The sequence below is a fragment of the Schistocerca piceifrons genome, chromosome X (assembly GCF_021461385.2).
Source record: "Schistocerca piceifrons isolate TAMUIC-IGC-003096 chromosome X, iqSchPice1.1, whole genome shotgun sequence".
In the NCBI taxonomy this organism is placed as follows: Eukaryota; Metazoa; Arthropoda; class Insecta; order Orthoptera; family Acrididae; genus Schistocerca; species Schistocerca piceifrons.
The window spans coordinates 587249084-587261441 of NC_060149.1; the positions used below are offsets into that span (position 1 = coordinate 587249084).

Genomic DNA, 12358 nt, shown 5'->3' on the forward strand with positions numbered 1-12358 from the left:
ATGGGACCGTGAGTTCACAATTGTTGATCTTTCAGCCACCACTGCTCCAGTCCAAATGAAATGAAGGAGTAATGTAGTACTGCTGACTGTAGAAAAGTACATGTGGCATTTGATTCCTAGGTCCAATGAGATTAAAAGAAAAGAAAATAGTTCATCTGTGTGGACTGTCAGTCCACGTGACTACTGCACGGTTAATTATCTGCCTGTAAACTCTCTGGATGTTGTTAGTATAGACTCCATATAAGCCCTATACATAAGTGTTATATTAATCCTGGAGAAACATTTTTCTCAATCTAGAATATTGTTCTTCACAATACTGTTAAAAATAGATATTGGTGTATTAGGATTGATTCCCATAAAGAATGTTACTCCACAAGCCTTAAGAAAAAGAAAAATGTATCAAACTGACTTAAGCCACGCCTAAGTATAATTGATGTGCTGTGTATAAAAGAAAGAAAACTAGAATTGGGAAAGCTTGAATTAAAAAAAAACTGTTATCAAAGAAAAAAAAATGCTGCTGGAGCTGTGCAGGCAAGGCTCATATATTACTGTAAACATACTGTATGGAAAAATTTGGGAATGAGTGGGGTATGTAAAATATTAGCATTTACTGTGATGCTGATGGAAAGTGTTCATATGTTAGACTGCTCAAGAAATCAATCGACAAATGGATGTTTACAATACCAAAGGATAAACAATTTTTTTATAAACATCAACTCCCATTTGAACCAGCTTAAAAAGGATGGTTACAGTGTATTGAAATTTGGGAGACAGGATGTTATGCATCTTGCAACACTAGAGTCATTTTCCAGAGTTAAATACCAATGGAATAACTACATTCCTTTGCAAAAGTTGTAAAAGTTGCAAAAGTTAAAATTTTATGCAGATCTTCCATGAGAATTTGGGGCAGATGAGCTGCCAACATACATCCAGGAAGATGTGGAATGTTTTAATAGTAGAGTATTGCAGGAAATAAGAGGAGAAATTAAAATTCGTGAATGCTCTCACCCAGAAGAATTGCAAGAAGGTCCTGAAAAAAAAATATATATATATATATATATGAACATACACTCTTGGTATTTGTCAAATTACTAGCTGGAGAAAGAATTATAGAATTTGGATGTAGATGAAAATTATAAGTTAAAAATTAATCTGGATGTCATTAAATACATAAAATAAGAGTTGTTTTCTGTATGTAAACGTATGTGTAAAAATTCATAAAGTTTTTGTAGCTGCATATTTGTTTTATTATTAGCTATCCTTCAAAAACCATAAAAGTGCTCATATTTACAATGATCTACATGTGTCTTTTTGATGGTGATGTTGCAAAGTATTGGACCTGGGCAAGTGGGTTTGATGTCCAGGTTTGTCACTACAAAATACAATGTCATTGTAAAAATACCATGTGGCAACAACATGAGTACAGGGAAGCATTTTGAGGAGATGTGAAATCCTATTACAGCTGAGGAAAAGGCACAAGGGGGTAGCACCTGTTGTAATATCTAACCTTGTGCATCAAGTACTGTACACTGCACATTCTTTAAACGAAGTGTAGACATAGTCTTTCCATACATGCAAATATGAGACAGTATACACACTGTGACACATGACCACCAGTCCACCAGTGATCAGTCTAATACCAGAGAATGACAGGTTTTAGTATTTAGTCCACCTGTGCAGGTTTTGCAAGGGAAAAATAGTCAGGGTAATGGAATGTTAATAACATCTCATTCCTGGAAATACCCCCAACGACTATGAGACAAGTTACATCAAATTCTTAGAGTGTGTGTTTTAAGACTCGTCTCTCGAGTTACTTGTGTGAGGGACTAGAACGGAGGCCCTTTGTTCCAGGCATCCAAGGTGAATGTTTACACAGTCACCTGGCCAAGCACTGTGGTACAGACAACCTCAGTATCACAGCAATAGTCTGGTTACCTTGGCTGGGCCGGCTCATTTGTCACCATTAGGTGTGTAGTGGAGGCAATAAGGACTGCATCATGGCGGCACTGGTGTGTAGCATGAGGTGGCACAGTACTCTCCAATACACATGGGGCAGTACATGGTATGGTGTTTGCTTAGATACAGATGTTGCAATTACACTTATCATATCTCAGTTATGATGGCAGATGTTTAAACATAAAAATATAGGCATCATTAGTGCTGATAAGTTTGTCTGGTGGGAGCACAAGGTTGTTACTTTTTTTTAATCATTGCTAAAAAGGGTATGGTTGAAGGACCATGAAAACTAGCTGAATCTAGACAGCTGAAGACATAGCAACCATCATTTTTTACTTATACAAAAGCACCACTTTTGTGACACAGAACTAGGGATTATCAAATACTACCACTATGTTGCATTCATTACTTAAGGACATGCCCACAACCACACCTTTATTCACACTCACATTTAGATTGTACATTACTGGGTTCTTGTATGTTCTGCTGCAATATAATGTCAGGGCACTGCTGCTGCTACTGTGGTGCAGACACCTTAAACTCAAATGGCTGTGTCTCCTAATCCCATATATCACGTAGGTCAACTGTGTGCTGCTGATGTTCCATTGCATCATCAAGAGTCCACTGCACTGTGGGACAAATCATGATAAATGACAACACATATAATAATAACGAGCAATGAGAGAGATGTCTTGCATTAATGCACTACTGGCCATTAAAATTGCTATACCAAGAAGAAATGCAGATGATAAACGGGTATTCATTGGACAAATATATTATACTAGAACTGACATGTGATTACACTTCCACGCAATTTGGGTGCAAAGATCCTGAGAAATCAGTACCCAGAACAACCACCTCTGGCCATAATAATGGCCTAGATACGCCTGGGCATTGAGTCAAACAGAGCTTGGATGGCGTGTACAGGTACAGCTGCACATGCAGATTCAACACGGTACCACAGTTCATCGAGAGTAGTTGACCAGACGTTTTCAGTTGGTGAGAGATCTGGAGAATGTGCTGGCCAGGCCAGCAGTCGAACATTTTCTGTATCCAGCAAGGCCCGTACAGGACCTGCAACATGCGGTCGTGCATTATCCTGCTGAAATGTAGGGTTTCGCAGGGATCGAATGAAGGGTAGACCCACGGGTCGTAACACGTCTGAAATGTAACATCCACTGTTCAAAGTGCCATCAATGCGAACAAGAGATGACCAAGACGTGTAACCATACCATCACACCGGGTGATACGCCAGTATGGCGATGACGAATACACGCTTCCAATGTGTGTCCCTCTCAATGTCGCCAAACACGGATTGCTACGTTCTTGAAATTTTAGACATTCCCAAAGAAGTTTCACTTCTAAAAGGACCAAAACTCTACGATAGTTAAACAGTAAGTTCTGGTTTCAATTCCAGTGGTGTGCTATTTTTTTAATTATCGTAATCAAAATGACTATGGTCTTCAATTTTATCCATATTATTTGGTTTACATATAATTAATATTTATTTCATTTCAAATCCTTCCTCATATGGAATTTATTATTTTTTTCTCTAACTTTTTATTCCTTTTATTATTTTTTTTGTTTGAAGTCTTTGCTTGTGTCATCATATTTACAGTACTTTTATTGATCTGTAGTATTACTAAAATTTTTACAAGTTACCAGTCTGTAGATGAAATATAGCACATGAAACATTCTATTTACAGTCTGTAAAAGTTTTCGTATGCCTTGTCTGGGGGGGGGGGTATGTGGAGAGAGGAAAAGGAGTAAGTATACTATCATCTTCTGTGGTAGAAATGTCACATGGAAGCTACTTATAGAGATGTTCATGTTTATATGTGGCACTAATTTATATTAATAAGAATACCACACAGATTCAACCTCCCAAGTTTCTGCTGTGTGAACAAAGAGATTGAGAAAGCCACCAGGCAGTATTATAAAATCTGCCAAGCCTTCCAAAACACATTCGTTCTTGACACTAGGAATATGGACCAAGAATTCTATACCAGACATGGTTTGCACGTTAATGGGAAGGGAAAAATGTTTTGTTTGTAAAACAAACTGTAGAAATTTTGATGAATGCTCACGGCACATATAGCTCAGTGGTCATTTCTTTACCCCAGTCAATCCAAATAGTTTCACAAAGTACAAATCATAAGCATACAAAGTGCAGTGAAGTGTCCCAAACCATAGGAACATCAACAGTATCAACAGTGCCATCTGGACCAGAACCAGCAGATAAACATCCCCACCAACAGAAAAAGAGGAAACAGCTGCAAGTGAAAAGTGTAGTGAAACAGGCAGGCGAAAAATTGTGCCTCTGTCCCACCTGAAAGATTTTTTGATATCAGGCATGAGGAGGAGGAAACCACGATGTTAAGTACAACTAAATGTTTAACTGTACATATACACTATAGGATAAATATGAAAGGGTCGGTATTGAAATCTTACAAAGACTGCTAATTTTGAGACTTTAGACAGAAATACCAGCACTTTCTTAATGCACTTGTACATAAATGGATTAGGTACAACCTGTCTTATGGTAGAGTGAATAAAACAAATGAACTCCAGATTTTACTCTCAGGCTGCAAAAGTATTAAAATTATTTGTTTAAATCAACATTGGCTTACAAAAGATTGTGTCACATTTTTAAATAAGCTAAACAGATTCAGTGTAGCCTCAAGCTTCTGTAGAACAAATAAAGGTGTAGCAGTAACAAAATTATTTTTACCAAAGTTATTGGGTCTTTTACAGAAAGTCATAAATGACAAAAAAAAAAGAGTTTTAATAGCCACTGATTTCAATATAAATCTCTGAAATGAAACCAGTGACTCGATACAGTTTATGGACCTAATCCAAAAAATTCGGTTCCAGGCAAACTTCATGGAATTCACAAGAAAACCTGACCATACAGAAACCTGTATCGATAATATTCTAACAAATCATAAATTCAATGATGCAAGGAAGCTATGTGTTGATTTAGGACTTTCAGACCATTCCGCTTTGTTTAGAAATGACTAATTGAAATGAACAAAGAACTAGCAAAACTTACAGCAAAAGACATTTTACCGTTGAAAACTTAAGACTATTCTGCTCTAAATTAGAAGAGGTGGAGTGGCAAGCCCAAGATGAGATTCCAGTCTCTGTACTTGCCCGCGAAAGGCAAAGGTCCCGAGTTCGAGTCTCAGTCCGGTACACAGTTTTAATCTGCCAGGAAGTTTCTTATCAGCGCACACTCCGCTGTAGAGTGAAAATTTCATTCTAGAATCATCCCCCAGGCTGTGGCTAAGCCATGTCTCCACAATATCCTTTCTTCCAGGAGTGCTGGTTCTGCAGGGTTCGTAGGAGAGCTTCTGTGAAGTTTGGAAGGTAGGAGATGAGGTACTGGCAGAATTAAAGCCGTGAGGAGGGGGCATGAGTCGTGCTTGGGTAGGTCAGATGGTAGAGCACTTGCCTGCGAAAGGCAAAGGTCCCGAGTTTGAGCATCGGTCCGGCGCACAGTTTTAATCTACCAGGAAGTTTGAACTTTTACACAGTTTGGAAAAATGGTTTCAACTAAAGGGGCTAAAATTGAATATTTTGGAAACACTTTTGCTGCAGTTTAAAACTAAAAACTCTAAGGTAAAAGAATTCCACATTAGTTATAGAACCTAAGAACTGAAACAAGCGGACTGTGTTAAATTTTTAGGCATGCATTTGGACCAAAATCTATCCTGGTCTTCACTCATAAAGTATTTAACAAGTAAATTAAATAGCCTGACATTTTCAATGAAGATTCTGTCATATTCGAGTAGCATGGAGACAAGAAGAATAGTTTACCACAGCTATTTTGAATCAGTTATAAGGAATGGCATTATTTTTTGGGGAGGCACAAGCAAAATGAGTAGAATCTTAAAATTACAAAAATCACTTATTAGAAATATGTCTAATGCAAAACAGGATGTATCCTTTCGCCCAATTTTTGTACATTTATGAACTGTTTTTTTTTTTTTTTTTTTTTTTTTTGTATACAGTAATCCCAAGCTATTCATAGACAATAACTTCAAACATCAATACAGTATTATGACCAAGGAGAATTTCATGTTTCCCACTCATAGATTAAAGCTCTTTGCACAAATCCCAAAAGACAGGGGCATGAAAATTTACAACATTCTAAAAATGAAACAAATCCTCAGCATGGAGATTGGGCAACTAAAGCAAAAACTATGACAATTTTTAGTACAGAAATGTTATTACTCCTTACAAGAATTTCATAATGATAGTATGACAGTCTGAGCCAGAAAGCAAGTGGCTGAAATGTTTTGTTTATTAAGCTTAGAAGTTTTATGTCTAATAAATGACTGTAATAATTATTCTCCCTTTTAACAGTAATACTGTTGTTAGGCTAGACACAGTCTCTGCAAATTATAAATTTGTAATTATTGTTTTTTGTAGTACACATAAATTGTATTTGCGGTATTGACGAATCCCCTGTATATTAAAACTTGTGATTTAACTCTGTATGTTATGGAACTATAAAAATTCTGATGCTGGTTCTGAAATTAAATTGAAAATTTCCGACATCTAGCAAAAGGACTTAAGGTGAACAGACTCAATTAAAGTTTTACATACTGTATATTTGCTATGCATTGCCCCCAAAACGATATGTACATTTTATTGAATGGCTATCATTATAGAAACATTTAACATACAAATTACTTTCGCACCATGAAAAAAGATAAACACTACTTCATTTCAGTCACATTTTTAATACAATTTCACTTCATTAAAATTTGTGCAAAATAATGTTAATAAGTTCTAAGCAAAGAATAGAAAGCAGAAAGGTGGAAGGAGTATATAGAAGGTCTATACAGGGACGATGTTCTTGAGGACAATATTTTGGAAATGGAAGAGGATGTAGATGAAGATGAAATGGGAGATGCGATACTGCGTGAAGAGTTTGACAGAGCATTGAAAGACCTGAGCCGAAACAAGGCCCCGGGAGTAGACAACATTCCATTAGAACTACTGACGGCCTTGGGAGAGCCAGTCCTGACAAAACTCTACCATCTGGTGAGGAAGATGTATGAGACAGGCGAAATTCCCTCAGACTTCAAGAAGAATATAATAATTCCAATCCCAAAGGAAGCAGGTGTTGACAGATGTGAAAATTACCGAACTATCAGTTTAATAAGTCACAGCTGCAAAACACTAACGCAAATTCTGTACAGACGAATGGAAAAACTGGTAGAAGCGGACCTCGGGGAAGATCAGTTTGGATTCTGTAGAAATACTGGAACACGTGAGGCAATACTGACCTTACGACTTATCTTAGAAGAAAGATTAAGGAAAGGCAAACCTATGTTTCTAGCATTTGTAGACTTAGAGAAAGCTTTTGACAATGTTGACTGGAATACTCTCTTTCAAATTCTAAATGTGGCAGGGGTAAAATACAGGGAGCGAAAGGCTATTTACAATTTGTACAGAAACCAGATGGCAGTTCTAAGAGTCGAGGGACATGAAAGGGATGCAGTGGTTGGGAAGGGAGTGAGACAGGGTTGTAGCCTCTCCCCAATGTTATTCAATCTGTATATTGAGCAAGCAGTAAAGGAAACAAAAGAAAAATTCGGAGTAGGTATTAAAACCCATGGAGAAGAAATAAAAACGTCGAGGTTCGCCGATGACATAATTCTGTCAGAGACTGCAAAGGACTTGGAAGAGCAGTTGAACAGAATGGACAGTGTCTTGAAAGGAGAGTATAAGATGAACATCAACGAAAGCAAAATGAGGATAATGGAATGTAGTCAAATTAATTCGGGTGATGCTGAGGGAATTAAATAAGGAAATGAGACTCTTAAAGTAGTAAAGGAGTTTTGCTATTTGGGGAGCAAAATAACTGATGATGGTCAAAGTAGAGAGGATATAAAATGTAGACTGGCAATGGAAAGGAAAGCGTTTCTGAAGAAGAGAAATTTGTTAATATCGAGTATTGATTTAAGTGTCAGGAAGTCGTTTCTGAAAGTATTTGTATAGAGTGTAGCCATGTATGGAAGTGAAACATGGACGATAAATAGTTTAGACAAGAAGAGAATAGAAGCTTTCGAAATGTGGTGCTACAAAAGAATCCTGAAGATTAGATGGGTAGATCACATAACTAATGAGGAGGTATTGAATAGAATTGGGGAAAAGAGGAGTTTGTGGCACAACTTGACTAGAAGAAGGGATCGGTTGGTAGGACATGTTTTGAGGCATCAAAGGATCACCAATTTAGTACTGGAGGGCAGGGTGGAGGGTAAAAATCATAGAGGGAGACCAAGAGATGAATACGCTAAGCAGATTCAGAAGGATGTAGGTTGCAGTAGGAACTGAGAGATGATGAAGCTTGCACAGGATAGAGTAGCATGGAGAGCTGTATCAAACCAGTCTCAGGACTGAATAACACAACAAACAACGCTGACTGAAATGAGGCGTTCGTGGATCAGAAATTAAATTTTAGGAAAAGAATTAAATTTAATACCAAATAAAACGAATAAAAATAAAGACAACAATCATTTTGACAATATTAAAAAAATACCCTTTTGTCAGTACTCAACACACGACGTTTAGCTTACAAGACTAGAGCCTTTGGCATTCTGCTACAGACGCATTTCGCCCACTGTCTATAATCAAGGGTCCACCAAGATTGATGGATCAACTGTGTTATACCTGGCACCCAATCCTACACCAAAAAGTCAATCCCTCCCCTGGTGTCTCAGTGGCAAATAAATCTTTACTATATTCCGAAGTACCTGAATTATAACGATAATATTTTACTGTTTGATCAAACAACGATAATTGATACTTACATGGTTATACGCGTTGCACATAGAACCTACTTGGTTGTGGTTCTTTAACTTGGTGGTTTATATAAACAAAACAAATAAGCTTGCATTATTCTTCAGTGCTTCTCGTTTTCGTGTCGGCAAATTTCGCAATCACTAGATAAAATTATATTTCACCCTCTTAATATCTTCTACTTATGTTAAACTGTAGTATTGCATACTTTTAAGCGCGACTGGCAAAGAAACAATGACACAGAAGGAACGAGGGTACCGCTAAATTACAACATATTATACAACAGTAGTCTATCAACAAGAACCGTTTGAATCCTACCCCGGGCATGGATGTATGTGATGTTCTTAGGTAAGTTATGTTTAAGTAGTTCCAAGTCTAGGGGACTGATGACCTAAGATATTAACTCCCTTAGTGCTCAGAGTCATTTGAACCACTTTGAACCATCAACAAGAAAGCTATCTTCACTTTAGACGGCCCGCATCATAAGTTCTGCAAGAAACGTAAATACACTGTAGAAGGAATGAACGATGTAATAGGAGACTTATAAAAATAAATCAGGCCTCAGTTCTAACTGACCGGTTTATTACAACTAGCTCGGACAACATTACGGAATTCCATAGTAAATTTTATGGTGTTGCCAATTTCCAACACATACTCATAATGTATTGTGTGACGGGCACACAATTTCAGAAATGAGATAATAGATTTGGACACCAACGTCTTTCCATTGGACTGTAGGTAGAATACCATTCATACGTCATTTTTTTTTTTGTTCAGTACTGCCTGAGTTCTCTTATAAAAGCAGGAAACCGCTTGGAGAAGCCTGAAACTATAATAGTAACAAACGGATAATTCCTATGATGAATTATGGGCTCTATATTACGCACGTTGCATAGACGAAACACGTGTGTTTTAAACGAATAGATTTGAGACACATGTGGGTGAAAAACTGCCAGGTGTTCAATATTCGTGACTCTTCAGATAAGGCCTCAATCATCTCATCCGAATTTTCAAGATGATAAGAGCACACAGAAGACTGGCCATAGTTTAAACTCCTTCCGGCACCTAGTTCGTATGACATATCACAGGATACATTCAAATGATTATGAGGAACGGGAAAGCAAGAAGAGGATGCTGGATGGAATTTACATCACATCCTTTCCAAATTTTAATCCCACGTCCTAATTGTCTGCACCATCTCAATTGGAAGAGGATGGTTGTTAGTTCTCATGACAACAAAAAGTTAAAAAACATAGCAATCTATCCGTGCACAAATGGTTAACAGGGAAGTGGAGTACTAGCATTATATGTCTCTTAAGGATGAAGAACACTAGGGAATTTTGACGAACAAGCAATCACGTCACACAGACAGACACACATTTAATCAGGAGAACGCAAACAAACACTAGAGATGCTATACTTTGTCGTACTTCACGTCAAGAAGTAAATACTGCTGTAAACTTGTGGTGTCACCGCCAGACACCACACTTGCTAGGTGGTAGCCTTTAAATCGGCCGCGGTCCGTTAGTATACGTCGGACCCGCGTGTCGCCACTATCAGTGATTGCAGACCGAGCGCCGCCACACGGCAGGTCTAGAGAGACTTCCTAGCACTCGCCCCAGTTGTACAGCAGACTTTGCTAGCGATGGTTCACTCACAAATTACGCTCTCATTTGCCGAGACGATAGTTACCATAGCCTTCAGCTACGTCATTTGCTACGACCTAGCAAGGCGCCATTACCAGTTACTATTGATGCTGTAAAACATGTACCGTCAAGAGCGATGTTCACCAATTATGGATTAAAGTTAAGTATTCCAGCAGCTACGTACGTTTTTGGCCATTCTCATTTCCGTGTCCTGTTCCAGACCTCACGCCAGCCTGCGTGAGCTTAAACGCGTGCCTTTCGGCTTCCTCATAGTGGCTTGGCTGTCTTGCCAAGCTACAACGAAACTGATGTGTTATTTGGCCAATATCATCCACAGTAGTTCCTGAAAAATGTACGATACTTTCCGATGTAAGCGTAAATCAAATAAAAATGTCACCACTGACGCTATTTTACGTCAATAAAACGAAACACCTGTGGTTGTGTTTTACTTGTTGTTCCAATGCCCCAAAGATTTTCTGCGGGGCTCAAATCAGGTTATTTTGCAAACCAATAGAGATGTAAGACGATGAGGGAATGTTCAGAAAACCAGTACATATTCTTCCAGCCCAATGAACTCCGCTGTTATCGCTTTCAGAAATAGGTGTACGAATAGCATACTCATCATACAGATGTTGACTGAAAGACAACACTTGATCATTCAGAATGTTTGAATAAACATGCTGGCTCATGTTAGTGGTCGCCTCAGTGAGAGGGCCCAATTCATGATAAGAAACACACCCCCAAAACATCACAGACTCACCTCCAGCTTGAACCTGACCTTGCACACATTCAGGGTGAAATCCTTCATTTAACCTTTGGCACATTTGATGACATGCATCATTTGAATACAGGCCAAAAATGTTACTCATCAGACAACATTACATTCTGCCAGTCACCTATTGCTGCAGTATCTGTAAAGGCTTAACGCCTTAACTAATCATCTGTGCATGCACAATGGGATGACTAATTTCTTGTCCAGTGAGCCGGCCGTTGTGACTGAGCTGTTCTAGGCGCTTCAGTCTGGAACCGCGCAACCGCTACGGTTGCAGGTTCGAATCCTACCTCCGGCATGGATGTGTGTGATGTCCTTAGGTTAGTTAGGTTTAAGTAGTTCTAAGTTCTAGGGGACTGATGACCTCACATGTTAAGTCCCATGGTGCTCAAAGCCATTTGAACCATTTTTTGTCCAGTGAGTTTAAGCTTAAAATGGTGGGAAGTCCCCTGAATGTCAGAAATAGAGCACTTGTTCTAACTTTACAAAACTGTACAGCTCAATAGTTCAGCATGTATCGTTGTCAAACACTTGTCATTGTCCTATGTAGTAGGATAGGAATAGGAAAGGTACGCACTTGCGTCATTATTTAAAGCATAGTGACCCCCTCGGCACAGCAAGTCGTGCTAGAGAAAGCCACTGCACCCAACTGACGGCCTCCTACTGCCATTGCCGCCGCCCCAATGTGCGTCCACTCAGGCTGACAGCCCACGTTCAAATCTGAGCCAATGTTGTTCGGGACCACCGCTGTACTGTGTATGGCGTCACGGGTGTCTATATTCAGCCGTCAGGTCAGAACCTACCTGCACACACGGATCTATACCTGCACTTTGGAATGCAGGTAGACATCCGTTGTATGTTACAGGTAGTGATCCCCCACCACAGCCAGCTACACAATTTCTGACGCAGCTATGCTCTAATTTTAGAACTGTGTGGCGTCGTACAATGCTACAGTTACGAGCCACACGCATTTACTGCAGCCCATGTGCTGTGGTTCTGTCTCCACCCACATTCATCCAGAACAATACCATCGGCATATCTGTCTTTGGTAAGTTGTGATGTCCACTACCTTGTAAATATAACGCGATGGACTTTCTGACCAGACAAGCGGACGAAAGGAAGACCTCGAAGCAATTTAGAGGCGTGTGGACGTTCTTTACGCGAAACGTTA

At 38.9% G+C, this 12358-nt stretch overlaps 1 protein-coding gene across 1 annotated transcript in view; it reads right to left on the reverse strand.

The window, feature by feature from the left end:
• LOC124722537 overlaps window positions 1-5020 on the reverse strand; it is a 99857-nt gene extending 94837 nt beyond the window's left edge. Inside the window, exon 1 of the mRNA XM_047247683.1 lies at window positions 5009-5020. Within this exon, the coding sequence (XP_047103639.1) occupies window positions 5009-5020 (12 nt within the window). The remainder of the gene's footprint in view (window positions 1-5008) is intronic.
• Between the last annotated feature and the right edge of the window lie 7338 nt (window positions 5021-12358).